The 22802-nt window shown below is 38.5% G+C and overlaps 1 protein-coding gene across 8 annotated transcripts in view; it reads right to left on the bottom strand.

Annotated features, from left to right (window-relative positions):
- MYO3A (myosin IIIA) overlaps nucleotides 1-22802 on the bottom strand; it is a 118836-nt gene that overhangs the window by 20279 nt on the left and 75755 nt on the right. For 4 of the 8 annotated variants that reach the window (XR_011737763.1, XM_071805248.1, XM_071805249.1 and 1 more), the window contains 11 exons: nucleotides 22178-22325; nucleotides 15608-15761; nucleotides 14450-14538; nucleotides 12707-12836; nucleotides 10211-10290; nucleotides 10034-10075; nucleotides 9499-9576; nucleotides 7259-7464; nucleotides 5099-5210; nucleotides 3448-3610; nucleotides 2708-2794 (listed from right to left, as the gene is read on the bottom strand). Coding sequence is in view for 7 of the 8 variants with exons in the window: in XM_071805248.1 (XP_071661349.1) it covers nucleotides 2708-2794; nucleotides 3448-3610; nucleotides 5099-5210; nucleotides 7259-7464; nucleotides 9499-9576; nucleotides 10034-10075; nucleotides 10211-10290; nucleotides 12707-12836; nucleotides 14450-14538; nucleotides 15608-15761; nucleotides 22178-22325 (1289 nt within the window). In the remaining variant the exon portion in view is untranslated. The other 4 variants (XM_071805250.1, XM_065832412.2, XM_071805251.1 and 1 more) reach the window with 3 other exon arrangements.

Genomic DNA, 22802 nt, shown 5'->3' with positions numbered 1-22802 from the left:
TCAGTTTCATGTACCTGCTTTGCCTGATTCACACAATTGATTTGACCCAGTCTTTCATTTCCCTGGGAAATGCCTGACTATCAGGCTACAGAGATTACCACGCTCTCTTCTGGCACAGGCTTGAAATTAGCTGAACATTCACTAGATCAGAGAGAAACTGGAAATTTTATAGCTCAGCAGCTACAGAAGACTTAGCTCATGATCCCTTTGCAAAGACTCATCATTCAAAATAAAAAAGCTCAGCCTGGAAGATAGATGTGCTAAGCTCCACAGTGACCAGGTACACCTTGGCTTGTGCCTTGTGGGAGACACAAGTCCAAGTTTCTGCTCTGAATAAGGACTCAAACATGGCTATTCCCTGAGACGTGTAGGTGCTGAGTAGTCACTAGGGGCTTGACGCAGTTGCTGGCACATGGGTATCTGGTGCCATCTGAAGTGCTCCAGGATAGCCAAGTCATCTATGTGGAGCTGGCAGAAAGAACAAGACAGGCAGGACATTCTGGAGAGAGAAAGCTGGGTATCCCACATGACATAAAGCTAAAGGCCAGGCAAGATAACCCAGGGCATCTCAAATGACACTAGATACCAATATGGGGACAAATGAGCTGAGCATTTGGTGGTTTTGAATAAAATGAATCAAATTCTAGGTTCTGCTGACTATAAGAAGAGTTTAGACACCTAGGTCACTTTTAGACATTTACACTGAAGTGTCTTAATCAGAAACTGAATTGCATTCAGAATGTTGCCTCAAAAATTCCTGAACTTGCAAATAATTCCCTAATGGGAACTGGCACAGTCTCCACAGTGCTCTGATTTGGACAAGTCTGCAATTCCAGGCATTCAGCACAGATCTGCCAATCCCTTGCAAAGTAAAAAGAACATAGTATTTTGTCAAAATATTTCTGTTGAACTCTAATTCCAAATGCAGTACCAAGACTATGGAGACGGAGGATTCAGGTGATTTAAATACCATGAGGAGCTGGTAGATAAGGGAGCTCTTACCCAGCTCTGCTGAGAGTGTTCTGCATCACAGGGAAAGGTCAAGCTCACTTAAGAATGGGAAAGGAGCATAAACAGTCTATTTCAACACATTAGTTTAACTTGGTGCTAGGTTTTATTTGCTTTAGCATTCCGTACTCATAATTTAGACCATCTTGGGCTCCACCAGATGTATTGGTTCAGTCTAAGAAGCACTGTATAAATGGGACATAAGTTACATCTTGATAATTCGATATAGAGTAAAGGAGCCCAAATACTTATTGGAAGAGACACAATTGGTTTTTATACTGCAGTCTGACAGGGCCTTAGAAAAGTGCAAATTGTAAAGCATTTGGAACAATTCTAGAATTTCTTGGACTTCTGAGCCAATCCTCATTCCATTTTCATACAAAAGCAATTCAACAGGAGTAATTGTGAAATAAGTAACATTGTCAATGGACATACCAATATATGCTATATCTGGTCTTTTAAGACTTATTCTAGTTCACTTTTGAAGTTTCTCGAGAACTTTGTTGTGAGACAGTAGCTTGTCTTAATTTTGTTTTCAAACTGGAAGAGGAGTTTTGTATTGCTTTAGAGATAAATGCAAAGGAAGGGTGTGTGAACTGAGAGAGCTAAATAAAAATGGACTTCTATTTTTATTCTGGCTTCTCATGCACTGAAGAAAGTTGAAATGAAACTGCACACAAGACAGAGAAGGTGGACAAGAAGAGACATTGGGAAGATCAACAAACAGAGTAAAGTGGTACTATACTTTTGCATTTGCTAATTATCTCAATATAACTGACAACTTTCAGAGGTGTAATTATTTTTGGCACATCACTGGATTTATTCTGGTTTTAGATGGTTTTCTACATCAATGAAGTTCTACCAACCTCAGTGAAGTGCTCTTCAGTACACAGTAACATTAACAGATGCATCTGACAATGATTAAAATCAGCACTGATGTCAGTACATAGTCATGAAGATCTGAGATAGCGTGAATCTAGGTAGTCTGGATAATGGCAGCACCAGCCTATATTTGGGGTTGCCACCTTTGTAATTACTGAAAAGCGCTATGTGGATTTGTGCCAGCTGTTTTCAGACCTGTGTCTCTCTAGTTGTGCTGCTGCCGATTTCAGAGCTGCCTTGACTACATCTGGCTTGGGGACATCTCTGGCAGGGATGGAGGGGACAGACATAGAGGGAGGAAAAAAGGATATCACACAGCATACATCTGGAACCAAGGTAATTATTGCTGCAGAAGAGGGGGAATATTTTGCTAGGTCGGATTGAGCGATGGCAAAAAAGAATGCAAAACGTGAGTGAAATCACAGGTGGGAGACTTCTCAAATGTAACTATTACTGACATGTTACAAAACCTATTCCTAACAGAACACCATGCTCACACATTATATGTATAGTTTCATATGGCGCTTCAACAACATCAGCTGTAATACTCAGACGTATCAGACTAGGAATGAAAAACCTTTATATGGAGTTTAACTTCACATCTGTGGAAAGTGTCTCTAAGCCACCTTGAGGTACAGGGAATGGAATACACTGACCTGTTTCAACCACTGTATGTAGCCATACAATAGATAAATTGTACCTCAGAATGCATAAACGAGCACAGTCAATCAGTGTAGCTAGGTAGTAACAAAGAGTCTGGATCAACATATTGTATAGCGATAGCACACTAAAAGCCACAAAAGCAAATAATTCTTACTTGCTTGAAGTCTAGTAATATATTCTTCCACTTTTTTATTATGTTTTGCATTTGTGTATTCTTTACGAGCAACAAAACCCCTGTAAGCTGAAAAGAGATGTCAAAAATTAAATAATCCATTAGGTACACAAAAGGCTGCAAGAACAAAAAAAGTTTGGAAGAAACTACAGACTTCCATTAAAATATTCATAAATATTTTCAGGCTTTATATTAAAAAAATTGCAAACAAGCACAAGCAGTAAATCTACATAAAAACTATGTTTTCTGGCAAGCAAAGTTATTATGAATGAAATGAATACAAAACACAAGAGAATCAGAATGTGAAATAAGATGATGTTTGAAATGTATTAAAAATTTCAGTTGATGTCTCCATCAACAGTGTAATTTATTATCTAGGCTGGTTAATACATTTTATTTTCATTATTATAGTATATTATACAACCTTGTAAGAGCATGCCAGAATATTATTAATAACGGTATCATCTGTGCAATCACGTCCTTTCATTGTTAAAATCGCCTTTTAAATGTAACATTGATAAATGTAACTTCAGTAAAGAGATTCTCATAAACTAGCTAAAAGAATTTTTTCTTCATAAGAACAGATATCACCAAGTATAAGATATTTTGTCAAATGTAACAGCAGGAAAATAATAAAATCCACACCCAGCATGCACATCCATCTATCAACTGTACACACGCACTAGCTTTGAGCAAAATGTTTAATGTTTTAAAGCTATTACCTGATTGTATTTTAATAGCACTTTGTTCCCTTTGTTCCTTTATCTTTTTGTATCTCCTTGAACCCAGCCACCCTCTGACATAAGCTTGAATCAAAATAATCATGTCAACTGTCTCCTTCCGCATTAAATTTAGCTGCTCCACATGATAGTATTTGAGGAATACCTTAAAAAGAGTAGGCAGACAAGCAAAAGTTTTAGTTGCTCTCCCAGGTTCTGTATGCACTCAATCCATTTAATTAACAGGAGTTACAAATTGGTTTTAAATGACGAACAGATTCTTTAGCTGTAGTATCTAAAGGATCATTCTTGTTAAAAATAACATTTTGAGTGTTTTGGGTATTAGTTCACCTTACTCTCTCCTTCAACATCTGCTGTCAGTCCCTGCTTATTCATGTTTTCATGGGAAGATGTGCAAAACTTCAGTCTGTAACTATAAACCTGTTTTCAAAACTATGAAGCTGACAGTTTTGCTAACTTCACAAATCTGATGTATGTTACACAAATGCGATCCAAATCTGGAACCTTCAACCTCTCTGCTTTCCAATTAAGTCTCAGGCATTGTTTATTTACTAAATTGCTTTTATCAAGCATGAAGCTCATATAATCCCTGAAAAACTAGTCCAGCACAAGGGATACAAACACATTCTTAATGTATATTAGGACGAAATAAAATGTGAAGAAAGAGCTTGTGCAATTAAGACAATAATTATGCTTATTTTGCAGAATTCCCCTGATGTTTGATCACTCATTGCTACAGATACAGGTTAACCTTAATTTAAGTAAATGTAAGCTATAGATCTCACATCTCAGGATCCGCTTCCTTAGGCTGCATGTTGCCCATTAGCCTCACTAAGTCAGCAGAGGGAAATAAAGATTGAGGAGGGAGTAACTTCATGGCTTCTGTCCCATCTACCCAGGAAGATGTCTCAGAAGTTGCTCCTTCTCCGCTGAGGTGATTTCAAATAGTTTAGGATCCATCTGCCTCTCTATCCATATCCTTCCCGGGCACTTCTGTTACATTAGTGAATAGAGAGACTTGGAGCAGTAACTTGTGTGACGCTTTCCTCTGGCAGATCTGGGATCTGTCAGTTGGGGGTGGGCAGGTGGGTGTCCCTCTGGCACACTGCGAAGACTAGTGAGCCAGAATCAAAAGCAAGAATATAGGAACAGTCATGTGTCTCTCTTATAATAAAGTCTTTCCCTCACTTCACAGATATAGGATCATCCTGCTATCACTTCTCCAGTGCTCAGCAGTCTGCCACAGGCGCCTCTGGCTGGAAAACCCAAACTTTCTCCTCTCCCTTTGTGAGACTGATTGCTCTAGGGAAGAAGTATAACTTCTTTTCCTTAAGAAAGCTTGCACTTAGCTCTCTAGGATCCTTACTACAACATTTTTTCAAAGAAAATGCAAGCAGTGTCATTGTCACATACTGCTTTGCAGTGTGGCCTTGCTAAAGGTGATCAGAATTTGAACACTTTACAGGGTCAGGATTTCAGCCAGATATCAGGAAACAGTACCCAGCAAGGGGTGTTTTTTGTAAACCAAGAGAGACCAAGAGCTACCCCACCCAAATGGGCGAGAAAGCAAATTGCTTAATAAGCTAACAATGACATACTGCAATAATGTAGATATAGTACATGAAAAAATTACTTTAGTTTTTCCAAGAACCCAGTTGTCAAGGTGGGCTTTTTCCAAGATGGCAGCACAGGTTTCCGGGCTGACTGGAGGATCATCATTTGTTTTGTAACAGATGAGGTAATACCTAAAGACAAATATATGATTCTTTATTCCATTAATAGTGAGCAATAGATGCAAATACATTTAAATCATTGATTTAAATAATGAAACAGTTGCATGAAAGAAAACATAGCACTAAAAAAACCAAAACAGCATATGAAAGAAATTGCTGTGATTTATATGCAGTACTGAGAAATTCAATCTAAAGTGGCTGAGTGACATATTGTACACCCTGGAGGGTTATTTTATACTATATTAATACCAGGAGGCTTTTAAAAAGTGTGCAACCCAAGTAGAGTTGTGCAGCAGTTCTTTGCTGCTCTGGCTCTCGTAGCAAAATAAAAATATTTTAAAAGCTTTTCTGCCTAAATTAGCTTATTTCATATCTAGAAATATCATGAAAATTTTGAATCTTATGTGCTGGACCACCTACATTTGAGATAGTTAACATGATGTGAGATGTATCTCAGCTCTTGTTACCTTCTTGGATTCAGCTTTGCAGATCCTTTTGGAACACACATGTGCCATTATGACATATCATATGTAAGCATTTGATCTGGCAAATTCATTACACAGAACTAATTCTGACTAAGAAAAGAGGTCAGGATGCTCATGCACAAATATTACCTGTAACATACCAGCTCATCTGCTGGGTAGGAAAGTTCCTGTGTGTTCTGGGACTTTCCAAAATGCTCCATTACAAAATACACCATACCTATCTTGTTGTGCCTTTTTTTTTTAAAAAAGGAAAATTATATGAATTATGTGTGCTTCCTGACAGTACATTCTGCTTTTTTCTTGTTATTCAGCCCTCATACACAAAGCTTGGGTTGCACCAGCTTTAAACAGAGGCAACAATTTCCTCATGGAATGAAAAAGCAAGAAACAATGATGATTTCTGCATTATCACCAATTCTTACAGATCGCTGTCCAGATTTTGTTGGACAGTGACTTAGCTTATTTTTAGTCTAACAAAGTAATTTTGCCATTATCCGAGAGCTACTTTTAACTCTCAACTATGAAAAAAAATAGACAAGGAGATACACTGAATAAAGATCCCTTTTTGTTTGAGGGCTAGATCCTCAGTGCCAGAGACCTGCACAGCCTCACTGCAATCAGGGGCACCCTCTCTGGAGAGCTATCCTGTTATGTTCACTGCTTTCCTCTCTATTACCCAAATAGTAAAATTTTTTTATAAAAAGCAGTGACCAAAGCCACCCATACTGCACTCTTCCAAAACAGTAATAGTCCAAGGATTATTCTTTCCAGAAACAGTGCTATAAAAATGTCACTTTGTCCTGCACTTTGTCCTCGTGCACCTGCAGCACTCTGCTGCTGGGTCTCTGTTTCCAGTGCACTATTACTATTAAGTGCCTCTGTCTGAAGGGGTGTTGGTTGTTTCTTCCTGGTTTCAATCTTCATTCCATAAAGCTCAGTTCCAATTGAAGCAAATACTCAGGGTCTTTATTTGTAAGAGAGAAGTACAGATTAAGTGCTCAGGATTAATTTTTTGGGGTGGAGGAAGAGGAGATAGTAAAAGCAATTATAAAATCATAGTGAGTTAATAATTCTTCTTAAAAAGTGACTAATACATAGAAATTATATTTTAAACAAAATTCTGCACTTAATGAACTTCTCTGCCCTAGATTAGCAATACCAAATTATCATCCACCCTGCACAAGCAGCTGCTGCACAGTGCTGAATGCCAGGAGCTAGAGAAACTGTGGTGCTCCTTGTATGCTATTGCTTCAAATTCTGCGCTTTAATTTAAAGCATTAAATTTCTAAGCCTCAACTCTTTGAAGAAAACTTGCAGATTATAAGCAAGGCAATTTTTATCCAAATGCACAGAGACTGAAACAATCATCCTGAGATGCCTCATCTTCCCCCACCAATCCAAAACAGGTCACTAATCTTGTGCCTGAACTGCTCTCTGTCATCCAGTCTGTAATCTTTGTCACAGGAAATGTCTTGTATTTTTTCTTTAAAGATGATATCAAAGATACTACTGATAGTTAGCAAACACCAGGCAGCAACGATAGCAAAGAGAAAGGCTTCTTCACATCAACGTTACCTTTTTATGAAGTTAGCGAAGAGTATACGGTGTGAATAACCCTGTCTTCGAATTCTTGCTGTCTCCAGAATTCCCGTGTAACGCAGCTGAACCAGCACTTTTTCTTTATCAAACTTGTTTGCCTGCCGGTCATTATTTGGCTTAATGCACCTGACAAAATGAGGCTGGCCGACAACCATTTTGGATAACAAATCCATCAGAGAATACTGCAAGAAAATAACAAGATATCTACCACCAGGATGTTTATAAAACTCATATATAGGTCCATGTGTATCTGAAATTTTATTTCATGTGATCAGAATCATGTCCAAACCCATTTACATTTCAGTAAGCTGGTACTCCAGTGGTAGATGAAGTACATGACCTAACAACAACTCTAGCTTTGATAAGATCTCTAAGTTACTGGTGTATACTACTTAAGAGAACCACCGATTCCATACAGAGGTACCAAATTACACACAGAACATTCTCATGAACTGTCATAATGTCTAAATACAACAGAAACTCTGCTTACACTTATTTGCTTCTCTTGTAGCCTTGTTAGGTAATCACAGCTCACTTTTTCCTCTTGACACCTATTTGAAGATCCAATTCACCCAGAGAGTAAATCATCCTTCTATGAATGGGAAGTGTAAGACCAGCATTACCATCCCTTCATTAGACTGGAGGAAACTCAGGCCACCCCAGAAGAGGGGCTGCTTAAACTGCTCTGATCCAGCATGTCCTGTTCACTGTGTAGACTGATGGTGATACCATAGCTATCCTGCCAAGGGGAAACTTCTGAGGAGGGCAAAACTAGAAGTACACACATCACAGTTCCAAAGTTGCACTTTTCCCACCTCAGCAGGGTACCAGTCTAGTAGAGGGGATGCAGTTTGTAGCTCCCCATGCCAACTGAGGGGAATCTGGCTCTAAACAACCTTGACTGGTGTTTTGTAAAATTGCTTCATGGGAGGATCTTATTGAAACACAAATGAAGAGGCTCATTCCTCAAGATTCAACCTGACTCAACAGAAAGAGGCAGCCAGGAGGTAATGCAGTTCAGCAGTAGGTTGGATACATGAAACTAGTGTAGGATGTCAAGAACCATATGTTTCCTATTAAAATGTGCAATTTCATTCTGGACAGACGCTGCTCCACGCAGCAAAATGCTTAATTAGCTTCATCACTAGTGTGCCAATCGAACACAAACAAGTAGGACACACTAATGGATAATTTTTTTTTTTCCACTCAGTCTGAGGTGGCAGATGTTTCTCTCAGTCACCCACAGGTTTCTGCGTATGAGTAAACAAATGAGGCTGAATTGGAATCTTCCTTTCAGAGCATTAGCTAGCATGATCTGAGCAGGGATTTTCACTGCAGAAAATAATAACAGAAAAGTGTAAATAAAATTAACCCATCTGCAGCCCCTGATGCTAGATGGGCTAGTAATGCACTGAATTACAGACTTTAGATCTGAATGAGATTCAATAATTTTTTCCATCTAGAACTCTAAAACACCATCCAGCTTTGGACCACCATGATATCTAGGCTGAAATTACCCTTCACGGTCCAGAAAGCTGTGCAACTGTATCTACTAAACAGAGATCTTTCTCCTTATTGTTCTCTGTCATAGATGTAAATGAACTCTTAGAGGTCATGAACATCACCTTGGTCACCTTCATGTTTTTAGTGGGAGATATGACTAAATAAGAGTCAAGCCCAAGTGAACCAACTCTGTGCACCACTTTGGAAGAAAGAATGCTCTTCACAGCTATTTTCTATTGCAGGACCAGCATCGAAGCAGTGCTTGGGAAGGTCTTAAGCACTGCTGAAGAAGCCATAAGAATGGACTCAGGACAGCCTCTGAGAAATGACCATCAAGATCTTTCTCTGGAGCTCCTGCTCCAAATTGACTTTGCCTTCTTGCTTCCTAAAGTCTTAAAGAAATGCTACACCACTAATGTCCAACCTCCCTTTATCTCCCTTGGTAGAAAAAAAAAAAAAGCAAGTGAAGGATTAATATTGATCATCATATATCATCATGACAGAAATGTGGCCATGTAATCAAGTATAATTAAAGGTGAAACATCACAATCTCCTCTAGATATTTGTACTGCGCAAACTGCTGCACCTATATGCAGTTCACAGACTCTAAATGGATCACTGTTGACTCTAAATCTACAGATACATTTGAAAAGGTGAAAGAATAAACACTGATTCTACTCTAGAAAAATTTATTAAAAGATCCGGTATCTTACTCTGAAATAAGAAGCGACTGTCTGTGTTTTCATGCTGGTCGTCTCTCTCGGATGATGTCCAGTATCTCCTGCTTCATGCTATAAAGTTGAAGAAAGAAAATGACATTTTTTATCTCTGTTGAGCCTGTAGAGCCCTTTCCAATGCCACAACAAAGCATCCCTCAGAGAACACTATTAATTAAAAAAAACCAACGTATTCTAAACAGAAAATGTTACAGCATGATCACTAGCACAAATAATTTACACCAGTACATTACATTACTTTGCTACACAATACACAAACATTCACACACAGAGGACACAACTTGATAACGGGGCATCTAAATATCTGTCACAAACAACCTGACAATGTCTGAAGTCCTGTCTGTTATTTTATCATCATTGTTATTTTGGTAGTTCTCTAAGGAACTCGACTATACACCACACCAATATTTCAATTTCTCTTTTTGCTACAACACAGCTAGGAAATAATACTTTTTCCCTGAACTTGTTATAAAACTATAGCCAGAAAGAAGGGAAATGTTAGTTTTTTTACCTCACGGAAGGGGTATGAATTGCACAACACAAAGATATCCAGCTAAACAGAAAAGAAAATAAGAGAGGGAGAAAAACCAAGGAAGGGGTTACTTGCTTACTTTTAGCACCAATAACAGTATTGCCTTTCTAGTTTAAATTAGGGTTCAATGCAGAATCACAAAGTCAGTTTTCTTACCTTTGTATGACTGATTGATTTCTGGGGGGTCCACATTTGGTAACTGATCGTAGTTTTGCTTTTAGTGTGTGCCAGGTTACCTACGGGAAAATGAAAGAAAACAACCTACCAAAGTGCTTATATCTCTCATAAACTAAAAACTACGCTGAACCACCTTATTCATGCCCCAGTGTAACTGTATGATTATATAGGTTGTTAACTTTTTTGGAGTATGTCCTCATTCCCCCTTTTACCCTTGGGATGGAACAAGCTCTGAAGAAGTTGCATGAAGATAGAACATAGGCTGAATTTTTCTCCTTCAGCACTTATGTCACCTACTAGAGCAAAAAAATATACAGATTGCTGTAGAAGGTAAGAAAGACACATCTTAGAGCATCCATGTGGTTTTACCCTAAGGATGTTCTTGCATGATTCTAGTTCTAAGGCTACAACTTATATTCGTTAAAAAGAAAGAAAAGCTAGGAACCTTCTCTCGTCCAAATGGCAAGTGCTATGGCATGATACAAGTCTATATAGATAAACTCTGTATTTCACTGCTCTTTTAACCTCTTGGTAAAAATAAGGTTGTGTATTTCCACAGAGCTTGTTGGAAACCATTTCTGGTCTGCACTTTCTCTTGAAGTGTGCCTGGGCATTTCTGGGAGACCACTGGCTGACATGGTTCAAAACTGTCCCAGGGTAGCACGCTAACAATCCAAATGGGCAGTCCTGCGGGAGTGTTGCAGCTACTGTTCACTGGCTCTGTTTGGTTTACTAGTGTAGACACAATCTTAAGCCCCTAACCTTGAAATTCTTAATCAAGCAAGAAACTTGAAGGACTGGGTGCACTGCAGTGGTTTACAAAGACACTGGTCTTCTAAAGGAATACTGAAAATTCTGATGAGCTTTCCATCATGTCACTCCATGTTGATAAACCCCAACCACTGCTGCACGCTGCCAGTGCTTCTCCTAGTAACACAACACCCCTGGAATCTCACTCTCCACTGGGAGTGCCTGTAATCTCTCTGTGCTCAGCTACTACCAGTAAGAGGTGGATAAGAGTTGGATAAATGGCTGCAAATATACAGCATGCTGAGCTAATGCGTCATATATTATGTGATGATATCAAGTGCTAAATCCCTCTTGGGCTTAGCTGAATATCACAGGGTAGGAAGGAGAGACGATTACTCACACCTAACTTTAGCTATCTGAAAGTGAGGTGTCTGCAGGATCCTCGCTGTGTTCAGTGGAGAGAGGCACCTTCAGAGGACATTTATCCCATCCTGAGAGAAACACCTCAATCACACTCTGGGTAAACTTTTGCATTTCCATGGATTCTACATGAATAACTGAGATCAAAAATCTAACTTTTAGTTGGCTATAGCTGGATGGTTTGGATCAGTTTTGAAAGGCTACACACAGTATTTCATAATACTAATATTTAGCAAGAAGATTAAATCAACTTCCAGAGTTACCTTGCAAAACATTACAGAAGACTTGCTATCAGTTCTTGGGACCATTTAGGCCCAGACTTTGGCTCTACAGAAATTATAGTTTAGTATCTTAGCAGATATGAAAAAAAAAGTTCAGGCAAGGACATCGAGTTCAATGTTTTTCCAGGAATGACTTAAAATGGAACTTCAAGACCAAATTTTGCGTTCCACCAGCAAAGCTCCCTTTGTGAAAAACAAGAACCTTACCAAAACCTTAGTTTCTGTAAGATATGAGAAATTTCCATTAGACTCTTCCAATTTAGCTTTTCTGTTATACTGCAAGTACATCTCCCATGTAGTTGTACAAGAAAGTAATGTTGTAAAGTACGCACTGTATGGCATCAGTGCCATCACACAGGGAGTAATGCAACACAATAGCAAACTGGTTGTGAAGAGACTTACCCATAATCTTAAAACGTCAGGTACGACACAGTGCAAAGGCCTGGTTCAATTATGGTGTTCAACTAAGGTTCAACTAAGGAGTAACTTCTGTAGAGCCAGTCATATTCCTCCACCCCAACTTAAGAACTCCCCAAGGAACGGTTCCCTACTAGGACCCCATAAGTTATCTACTGTAAAGAACTAAAAGACTGGGGAAAAAGAGGAGTGTATCCTCACTCTTTGCAGTGGGTGTTAGGAGCCCCAACTTTGGTTCTCTACTACTTCAGAGAAAAATTGCACTGAGAGAAAATAGGCAATTTATATACGCCCTGTCCAAAAAAGGCCAGTGACTTACCTGATCCTTTCTGTTCAGTCCTCAACAAAAGGGATGCACTCCATTCCCTGTCTTGCTCCCCTACCCTGAAGAGAGGGCCCTGAAAGAAGCCTCTACCATTTCCTTGGCACTTGACCAGACCAATCCCTCCCCTGCAGCTTGAGATGGCTGGGGCTCCATTCTGTATAGATTCTAGGGTTGGAAAGTTAAGCCACAAAGTGTATAATGTCATCAACAAACGGTCATATGAAACCTAGCAGTGGTCATCACGAAGGCTAGAGAAGAATAAGATTACCACAATAGCAATACCTGTTTTTGTGAGAGGATGGGTTACCAACTGTCGCGTCAGATTGTTTTCAGATGATCGCAGTAGCAGCACAATATCAGCTGGCAGAGTATCTCTATTTTTGGCTAGGAATCCAGTTGCATTATATAGAACCTGTTTAAAAATGCATTTATGTATCTTTAGGGCTTTTGAAAAGTAATTGTAAATTTAAGCACTCTGGCATGTGGCTTTTAATATACCAAGATACACAAGTAGTTTTTCAGCCATCAGCCTTGTTCTTGCTTACCGTCCTTCTTTTGATCACTGGAAGTTCTAATTTTTCAATACTGAAAACCATTATGATGCAAAATAACTAAAAGCAAACCCATCATTCTAAAGCACCTCGAGACATTTATTTTCCCTAATGCAGGTATGTTAATATCAGTTTTACCCAGTGTGGATTTATCACTAAGACAAGTGTATTGCAATCCTCCTTTACACCACTACCTGTGTAAACGCACAATTAACAATGCACTTGATTTCAACAATATAATACAGCTTTACCCATATGATTGTACAATCTTCCTGTCCCATTCATATTGTGCTGTACTGGACCCAGGACTTACCACTCTTCCTAGAAGTTTCTGTATTAGTTGTAGAGGAAGTCTGCAAAATCACAAACTGCATATTGATAGGACAAGGAGTAATGGGATCAAGCTGGAACACAAGAGGTTCCACTTACATTTGAGAAAAAAATTCTTCTCAGTGAGGGTGACAGAGCACTGGAACAGGCTGCCCAGGGAGGTTGTGGAGTCTCCTACTCTGGAGACATTCAAAGTCTGCCTGGACACCTTCCTGTGTGACCTCACCTAGGCATTCCTGCTCCAGCAGGGGGATTGGACTGGATGATCTTTCGAGGTCCCTTCCAATCCCAAACATACTGTGATACTGTGACAGTTGAAATCTCTAAAAATACCAGGAACTGTGTACCTAACTCAAAATGTACCTCCACGGCTCTACCTCAATGATGCTGTAAAGGATGAACAAGAAAACCTGGCCTGTGAAAAAGGGTAGAAGATACTGACATAATTTATTTAGAAAAAAAATCCTCACAAAAGAGCCCAGTAACAATCTCAAATTAAAAAAAATAAAGCTTGTAGAGGAAGTAGAAATAAATTGTTCTCCAGTTCCACAGTAAACAGGACTAAATGTAATGAACTTATATCACAGGAATGGAGATGTAAGTTAGGCAGTAGGCAAAACTTCCTTATGAGAAAGCTTATTGAACACTGGAAAGGGCTGATGGGACACTGGTGGAATCCCCATTTTCACTGGTTGGTATCAGGAATGGTACAGGGAAAGCTGGTTCTCCACTCCTCAGCAGTGAGATATGCAATGCTGGTGAAGCATAATTCAGTTGGAGAGAGGGTTTGGAGGAGTTACTGCAGACCTTTTGTAGCTGACTGTCTTACACCAGGTGCTAGTTATCTTCCATCATTGATGAGCAGTGTGTTGCCTCTTCCCAGGCCAGCTGCTCCAGCACTGCACAGACCTACTCCATACCCTTGAAAAGAGCTGAAAAGGAGGTGGGAGCTCTTGCTTTCACAAGGCAAGGTTCAGGTGACCAGTGGCATCTTTTCAAGTTACTTTTGATGTGTAAGGCACTGTCAAGGTTTCCATGTTAGCCCTGAATAGATGAAGGTTAAGAACTAACCCAAATGACCTCTTCTGTTTCCTTACAGCCCTAGCAGTCCACAATCCTCAACTAATATAATTAGGTCTCTTACCTTTCCTGCATAGTGATAAATCCCAAAGGTTAGGTCTACTCTTTTGGGTCTCCAAAAATATTTTGACTTCAAATTATCTTCAAATTTTTCTGAAAGGAAACACATAGCTTATCTTACTGGAGTTACTGTACAATAATTGTCTTATGAAGCTGTATCCCTCTAAGGATATTGCCTGGCTTCTCAGACAATGCAGAGGCACAAAACAGACTGATGTTTTTAAGGACAAAAATACATGATGATCTTGTAAGAAAAGGCACTGGACAGAGAATATGGGAGCTCTTGGATCAGTTACATTGTACCAATATTTTCTGTGAAACCTCAGAAAACCACTTGTCTTTCTAAGCTTTTGGTCTTCATATATGGAATAATGTAGTAATCCTCCCTAAGGATTCCTCAGGGAATCGTGGGGAAACATTGACCAGTTGACTGAGGGCCTCTATTCCGTAGACTAAAAAGTATCAGGATGGAAAGACAACAAAGTCATATAATTTCTTTAGCATAGGCACCATTACTGGTTGTTATCAGGTTTTGTGACTGGGGGTTGCTTAAAACTCTCATCTGACACTTTCCACATTCAAAAATGAGTAAAATGAGGATTTATCTGCACAGAAACCCCCGCTGAAATAATTAAATCAACTCTAACTGCAACTACTTAGCAGCATTGAAATATTCAGGATCTGAATTACAATACATTTAGGTGTTTTAATTTTGATTTATTAATAGAGAAAAACAGGAAACATTATTTGATGAAAGGCACTGAGGCAGGTTTGCAGCCACTACCCTTAAAAAGCACTAAAATTCTTGTTCAGATACGGCTCACCAAAAATCTCAAAGCTAAATATGATTTAACTTTGAAAAGAGTGTTCTTCGTATATGAACCTAGACTTTTAATTTAGTTTGATCTTTACCTTTCAAGCTCTGCAGCTGAAAATTCCTGAAGGCAGAAGAATTCAAAATCTGGATCAGCAGCTTAGGTTATTTGTACTCATGACGCTCCTCTATCAAAGACGCTGCATGCATGCCTCCCTCAAACATACCGTGGCACTGGAATGTGGAATCACTGAAAACATAACTAGCATATACCCTAAACTGGACAGGCCAAACAGAAATCTAACAGGGAGACACCCTGCAAAACTGTGAAATAAACCAGACACTTACCTACAAGTGTCTGATCTGTTGCTTGTGGGAATCGACTTTCCTCATCCAGCAGGGACAATAAACCCATCGGTTTCTGCAGGAACATATCTAAAAGGGGCCTGTTGTCCTCGTATTCTATAACTCTTGCATCAACACCTTCATATAGGTATTCATTCTGTAACAAGCAACAGAAGGCACGTTTTGTCTACATATACAAAACCACTTCAGAAAATAATTCACAAACTGTCAACTGTGACAAATTAGAACTACATTGAAAACGTATGCCCCAGGGCTAAAGACACCAAGGTTTTCCAGGAACCAATGTCAGTTGGGATGTATCACACTGTCAGGCTATAGATTTTAATTTGATGTTGGATATGTAAGTGCTCCCTGTGGCATATCTGGTAAAATAAGATGCTTTCCAGGAACATGCAAGTATTAAAGGAATAGAGTTGAAGATTATATAGTGTTTGCAGATGGAGACCTCAGTGTCTATTTACTTTCCTGATCTGCAACGTAAAAATATTTCTTAATAATTTAGAGCTACATTTACATTCCCAATTGGTTGCTCAGATTATGTGATGTACAGTGGCCAAGATTTACAAACATGCCTAAAGATTACCTCGCTTGTTTAATCCCTTTCCTCAAATACGTGGAAAAGTTCTTATGTGAAGAAGAATGGTGCACACACTTTCTAACAACTAAAGAATGGTGTACATAATTTCTAAAAATTAAATAAATTGTCCAAGGTTGGCATCTACATTTTCACTCCTTTCAAGGAACTAGGAAAAGTTATTCAGTAACGTTAAGAAAACTATAGAAAAGCTGGCAAATAGAAGAGCTGGTGGTGTTCTGTTTTGTTTTGTTCTTTCCTTCTGAATGCTGCAAATATCTTTGGATACCTAGCAGACTGAGAAAAACCTGATAACAACTGCTGTGTCCACAGTGTGCTGTGATTGTTTTCTCTCGAAAATAATTCAAATTATAGCTGAAGAATACAAAAGTGATTTTCTTAATCCTTCAGCAAGGCAGAGGACAGTCATAGATTCACCAAGAGAAGGATGCTCTAGGGACAGCCAGCCCTCCATTATTCTCACTGGCACTGCATAACGCAGTAGCAGTTATCACTGCATGGAACTCCCATATGTGCCAGGGCTATACCATGAAACACATAACTGAACCTTTTGATCTACTTTAAAAATCATCCCTCTTCCAAAGGATGGGACTATATAAAATGTTGTATTAATGTATGGCGTCAACATCACAGCTGTGCTATCCTGAATTCATTGTGAGAAGAGTGTCATAAACATGAATGATGGCTAATATTAGTGAGCTCAAATACCTCTAACCTTGAGAGACCTCTCCTTCTGTGTCATTCACTTGAGTCTGCATAAGAAGGCAATTATACTGAGCATTTTGAAAAGGAGTTAACTGCCATATACAACAGAAAAGCAGATGTTTTTAGACTTCATACCTTTTAATCTCTAAGACAGAGAGAAACAGCAAAATTAATAAAATTAAAAACACTGTCCTGGAAATACAGGCCCAAACACATAAATCTGCTGATTCGTTTGAAAGAGGACACAAAATATATAACTAAACCCTTCCAGTATCCAGATTGATCTAACTTCCCAGGACACTCTTCACTCTAAGGATACATTATGGCTCAGTTTGTATGCCCGTTCAAGGGTGTAAGCAGTAAGAATCTCTCCCACAGCCCTATGGGGGCTCCTCATCTCAGACATGTAACATTAAGTTCATTCATGTCTCCCCTGGAGCAGTGGACAGGTGAAGTTTTGCTTTTTATTTTAACCAATGACCTGACTAGCAGGACAAGACAGGAGAGCAATAAATGTATCACTGATACAGGCATGAAGTTAATTATGTACCTGTAGGAGCTAGTGGCAGGAAGGGAATAAGTCTGTGTTATCTCGCAAAGATAACACTAGAGTAGGGGCAGCTTAACCGAGGGCTATGGTTGTGCTGACACACAGATGGTACATTCAGGAAACCAGCTGTTACTGCTTAGGATTATGAAGAGTACAGTTATCAAGGGAGAAAAAGGAAGAGATTGCTCAGGATGAATCTATCAGAGAAGAGTGTTTCTGTGACACTCAGACATCCTCCAACAAGCTCTCACAGACAACCTATCTAATGATTGATTAACTTTTTCAAATGCTTTGTGTGGGAGGCTGTTTTAGAGAGCTGATAAAAGAGTTCTCTTCCAAACTGAGAGGAGTTCTCTAATAGCTGTGCTACCGCACCATGACAGCAGCATCTGACCTCCAAGCCTGCAGCATATGTGACCATGCAAACTTTTGTGTCTGCACCTTGACAACTGAAAGAGCATCACCACTGATGGTTTCGGCAATGCTGCCATCTGCCCAGGAGGGTATGGAAGGAGCTCACTCCATCACTTCCCATGGGCTTCTGGAGGATGACTGATAACCAAGTTGTCCAGGCACTGGTGTGACAGATGGCTCAGAAATAAGATACCGTATCACATTTTCTTATGCAACACTGGTCTTCAACCATATTATTAGGATACAAGCAGCAAGGATAAAAGCCTTAATGATACACATCATCAAACCACAATAAAATAAATCTTATTTGAATTAATAAGCTGAATCAGCTACAGGATTCTGTGATCCCCCACGATGTTTTATGACAAGAAAGCTCCTAAAAATAGCAGCTGCTCATTGAAATTCTAAAGTATAATCCACTAGGAAGCATTCCTATGGATGAGATGTCAAAGGGAATGACTGAATTACACTAATACTTGGGCTCCTAACTCATCTTGATACTGCATGGTATCTTTTCTGTGATCAAAACTAGATAATATTAGCTTGGGTAATTCAAAAGAATTACTTAATGCATTAGGAAATGGTCTTCATGTTTAATAAAAAAAGTTAATGGCATTTTGCTGAGAACATGGTATGATGACACTTTGGTTTAAATGGGAACACTGAAGACTTACTCAGAATGAACATTTTCCAGCTTAAAGTAGAAGATTAAATTGTCATATAAAAGTAAAATAAACTATGCATATATTTAATGCAAAAAGTAGCAGCCTTCCAACTGACAGTAAACTTGCCACTTCCCAAAATATTGTAGGTATTTGACATTATATCTTTTACTTTTTATAGAGGAATCACAAACAAGAATGAAATGGGAAGGCTGTCCTGCTGTCCAATGTTACCTGCAGATCATGGAGTTGACAGAGCATTAACTTACATCAGTACCTTACATGTAGGAGAAACACCTTGAAGGACAGGACCGAAGAAGCAGAAGTGCTTTGCTTAGTAGTAACCTAAAAAACCCTTGTGCCAGCCTGGGTCCCCAGCAACAGGATGGCTCCATCAGCAGGGCAGTCAGCTTCTGCTGAGCAAAAGTCAAGCCAAAGGTCTCAGTGGGCATCAGCTTTCTAAACAGAACTCCTGTCTTTTAGTATTAAAGACACAAACCCTTACATGTGTGTAAAGTCAGGTGGGCACATCAGCGAAGGGCAGGGTCATCCTGTTTGGCTTTTGCATAAGTCATACTTCGTATGATTAACAAGAACAATGATATGCTGAAATTTTAATTTCAGTTATATGATTTTGAAAATATTTTCCTTTTTTATGTATAGAAAATTTAGGAATTATTTTTCCTGCAAATAGCTTTCTCTTATTTGTCAGCAGGGAGGACCTGTATTTACAATTGAACTACATTACTGGTGCTAACACAGGAGAGCCCTTACAGTGAACAGAAAAGATTTTGAAGCCACCTGCCTTCTCAAAGACTACTCTTATATGTAAAACTGAAACAACCACATTACACATAAGTGAAAAGTTATGCCTTATAATGATTATGAATCATATTGCAAATCATCCCCTGCCATTGGGCTGTAATGCTGAATAATATATTTGTCATTTCCTGGTTCTGAAAGCAGGGGGATTTACACCCACACTTGCATGAACTTGCATGAACCTGTATAGCTCATTCTGCATTGCCACAGTAACACCTTTAGAGACTACTACAAGATAATATAATGAAGCTTTATATAATCTGGTGTACTGGTGACACAAATTAAAGTAGACGTCTTACTCGGTTCATATTAAAGGCAGGATGTGAACACTCATAATAGTAATATTATCACTGGTATCAATGAAATATCAATGGAAATGTGCATATTAGCACCAGAAGAGTCTTAAAAGAATGGCCTGTGATTTGAATGAAGAGCATTTGTTCACAACAATAAAATTGAGGAAAGTGTTATTTACATCAAGACCAAAAGGCCTGCACGTGTATAAAAACCCCACACAGACAGCCAGCAAGTGGAACTCCCTCTAAACCTGACAACAGGAGGATGATAGCAAGGTTACAGACTGTAGGCATAATGATGTTTATATTCCAAACAAGCAAAAATTGACCTTGCTTAAAGATTCCAGAGGCTCAAATAAGTAAGGTTCTGAGCCAAAGAACTGCCCTGTAACAACTGCTGATTGCTAAAGGGTGTAAGAGATCTGTCCAAAAACTGTTTCAGCAAGAAGAACCCAAGAAACATGATGGAGACTTGCTAGTTGGTGTCCCTTATTCTCCGTGTTGCTCACAAATGATCCTGGTCAGACCACTAGAACACACACATCTTGGTGCTTTCTATGTGAGTGTGAGTCAATGCAATCTATGAGAGAACCAGTGGGAGTGGGTAAAATTCCCTTCCATAAGGTCTCTCATTGGGTCTTCCCTCTCCATAAGGTCTCTCATTGTCATACTAATTTCCTACAAGAAGAAATGAGTAAATCGCGTGTTGTGAAAATCAAAGGTTCATTTTCCCCCCCTCACCTTCTCAGTAGCAAAACAACCACTTGATCTCTCTGCAATGGGGTGTATGCAGGAGAACAAACTGTTCCTAGTAGATGGTGACACCATAAACCTCTGCATTAACATAGGTCTGGCTAAAATGTTCTGTATTAGGATACCTAGAAACAAGTAAAGGCAGATCACACTGACTAGGACCCAAATTTAATTAAAAAAGAGAAGGAATATTAAGCCAATATTTGGATGTACAGGGGTAGGGTTAGGAAAGCCAAGGCAGGTCCATCAGCAGCAAGAAAGCAACTAGGGAAAACGTGGGTCTGCTGCTAAACAGGTGTGAATGCCACAAAAAAGGCTGAGATACTTGATGTTGTCTTTGCCTTGGTCTTGAATAATAATCCAAGGCCCCTGACATGAGAGGGAAAGCCTGGAGCAAAGAAGACTTACCCTTGGTGGGGGAGGATCAAGTTGGGGTACATTTGAGCAAAGTGGATGCACACAAGTCTACGGGACCTGGTCAGTGCCTGGATTTGACAGGAATAAATACCAGTGATGCAGTCAGTGCTATTCCCATCTGTCAGCTGTTAGAAACAGCAGCGACCAAGTGCTCTTTTTGTGTGAATTCATGCACTTTGGAAAGATGATGCCTAAGTAACTATAGCAGTTCACGCTAATTTCTCTCTGACTTTTAGATGGTATTAAGGACAAGGAATTAGTCGTGAATGAAAATCTCCCACGTAAATCTATAAAAACAACCACAGGGTCTAAGACTGCAAGACAGCATTTCTTGAAATAACTGGAAACAGGATAAAGCATTGACTCATAATAAAAAATATCCATTTTACATATAGATATATAACCTGTAGACTGACACATGCATGTACACACCTGCATACACAGACACATTCCAAACTTGCATACATCTCATCCTTAAAAAAAGCAGTGATTAAAACAGACAAAATACTCTTTTTCTACTAATAATTTAAATTGGTGTTCAGGCAGATTTTCGTCTATGTATCATAAAAGCCAATTATTCCAATAAAAGAGAGAAATTATTATTTCCCCTAAATTCTGAATTACTGTTCTGCTCATATAGAATTCTAGAATATTTCTATTTTCTGCAAGATTAATATTTTTTCCTCAAATGTGTTATTTCTTCAAGTAACAATATTAAACAATGATTTGAAGGTGATTAATTTGATTTTGATGGAATTATTTACAAAGTTGAGATGATAGTTTTTGAGGTTTTTCACTCCCCACTTCAATTTCATGAACTTTTATAATTAAAATTTTATTACTTTTCTCTGCTTTACATCAAATTATTTAGAATAAATCCATCATTATTTAGGTTAGATGATCTAGTTCCTGAATAAGAACAAAATAACTGCAAGACTTTCATTTTTTAATAATGGAATTTCAGTGTTCATTAAGGTTATTAGTAAGCTAATATGAATACCGCACTTTAAAAATTATGCTACCACTCATTTATTTTTTTATCATAGAATCACACATTGTATCACTCATGTTATTCCTCAAGAAAGTAACACTTCATTTGCATCAAACTGATTATCACTGTTCTGTTGCTTGCATACTGTAAATTTCAAGTTTAATGCATTTTATGCAGGCATTTTAATCGCAAATAGCAAATACTGCTTCACATAACACATACTTGGAAAGCATTTGTTTTAATTTGTAATTTATAGCGTATTATGGTGAAGGAACAGTGTAATTTCTTGAGACAGGGTTTTATATGTTCAGCAATATTAAAGCTTTATCAAAATGATCAACACATACCTGTTCCCACGCAAAGACATGTTGATTGAAGTAGAACTGAATTTGTTCATTGGCAATGTTGATACAGAGTTGTTCAAAAGAATTTTTTTTGAAATTCTCAAAGCCAAAGATATCAAGAATTCCAATGTTCAAACCGTCATCGTTTCCACTGCAAAGATTAAATAAACTTTCTATTGTTGTATCTTTACAGCGACTAGCTTCATTATTATTTCACAAAAGGAAATAATGGGCCAAATCTATATGCCATTTAAACAGGATAATTTTTCCTAAACCAGCTATCTCTTAAAATAACAATCAATTTTTCTTAAAAAAACAATAAATGCACATAAATTCAAATGTGACTGTATTTGCCAAACAGATACACCAAGTCACATAATGACTGAATCAACTGATAAGTTTATAGAGGATTTCAAATCTTACTTTTAAACTAATATTTGCTAGTTATTATTCTATTATAAAAAACTGACTACAGTACAGGAACAACATGGAGTTCTTTTTGCTTCTCTTGTAATAAAACAGGCTTTAGTCACCAGCATCTTGAAATCAAAGATTGCTGTAATTAAATACGATTCCTTCATATTATTTATTCACAACAGTTAAAACTGCTTATTTTAACATAAAAGTC

Source organism: Patagioenas fasciata, chromosome 2 (genome assembly GCF_037038585.1).
Source record: "Patagioenas fasciata isolate bPatFas1 chromosome 2, bPatFas1.hap1, whole genome shotgun sequence".
Lineage (NCBI taxonomy): Eukaryota > Metazoa > Chordata > Aves > Columbiformes > Columbidae > Patagioenas > Patagioenas fasciata.
Note: the sequence above shows the minus strand (reverse complement) of the source record. Positions and strands in the feature narration are given on the sequence as shown.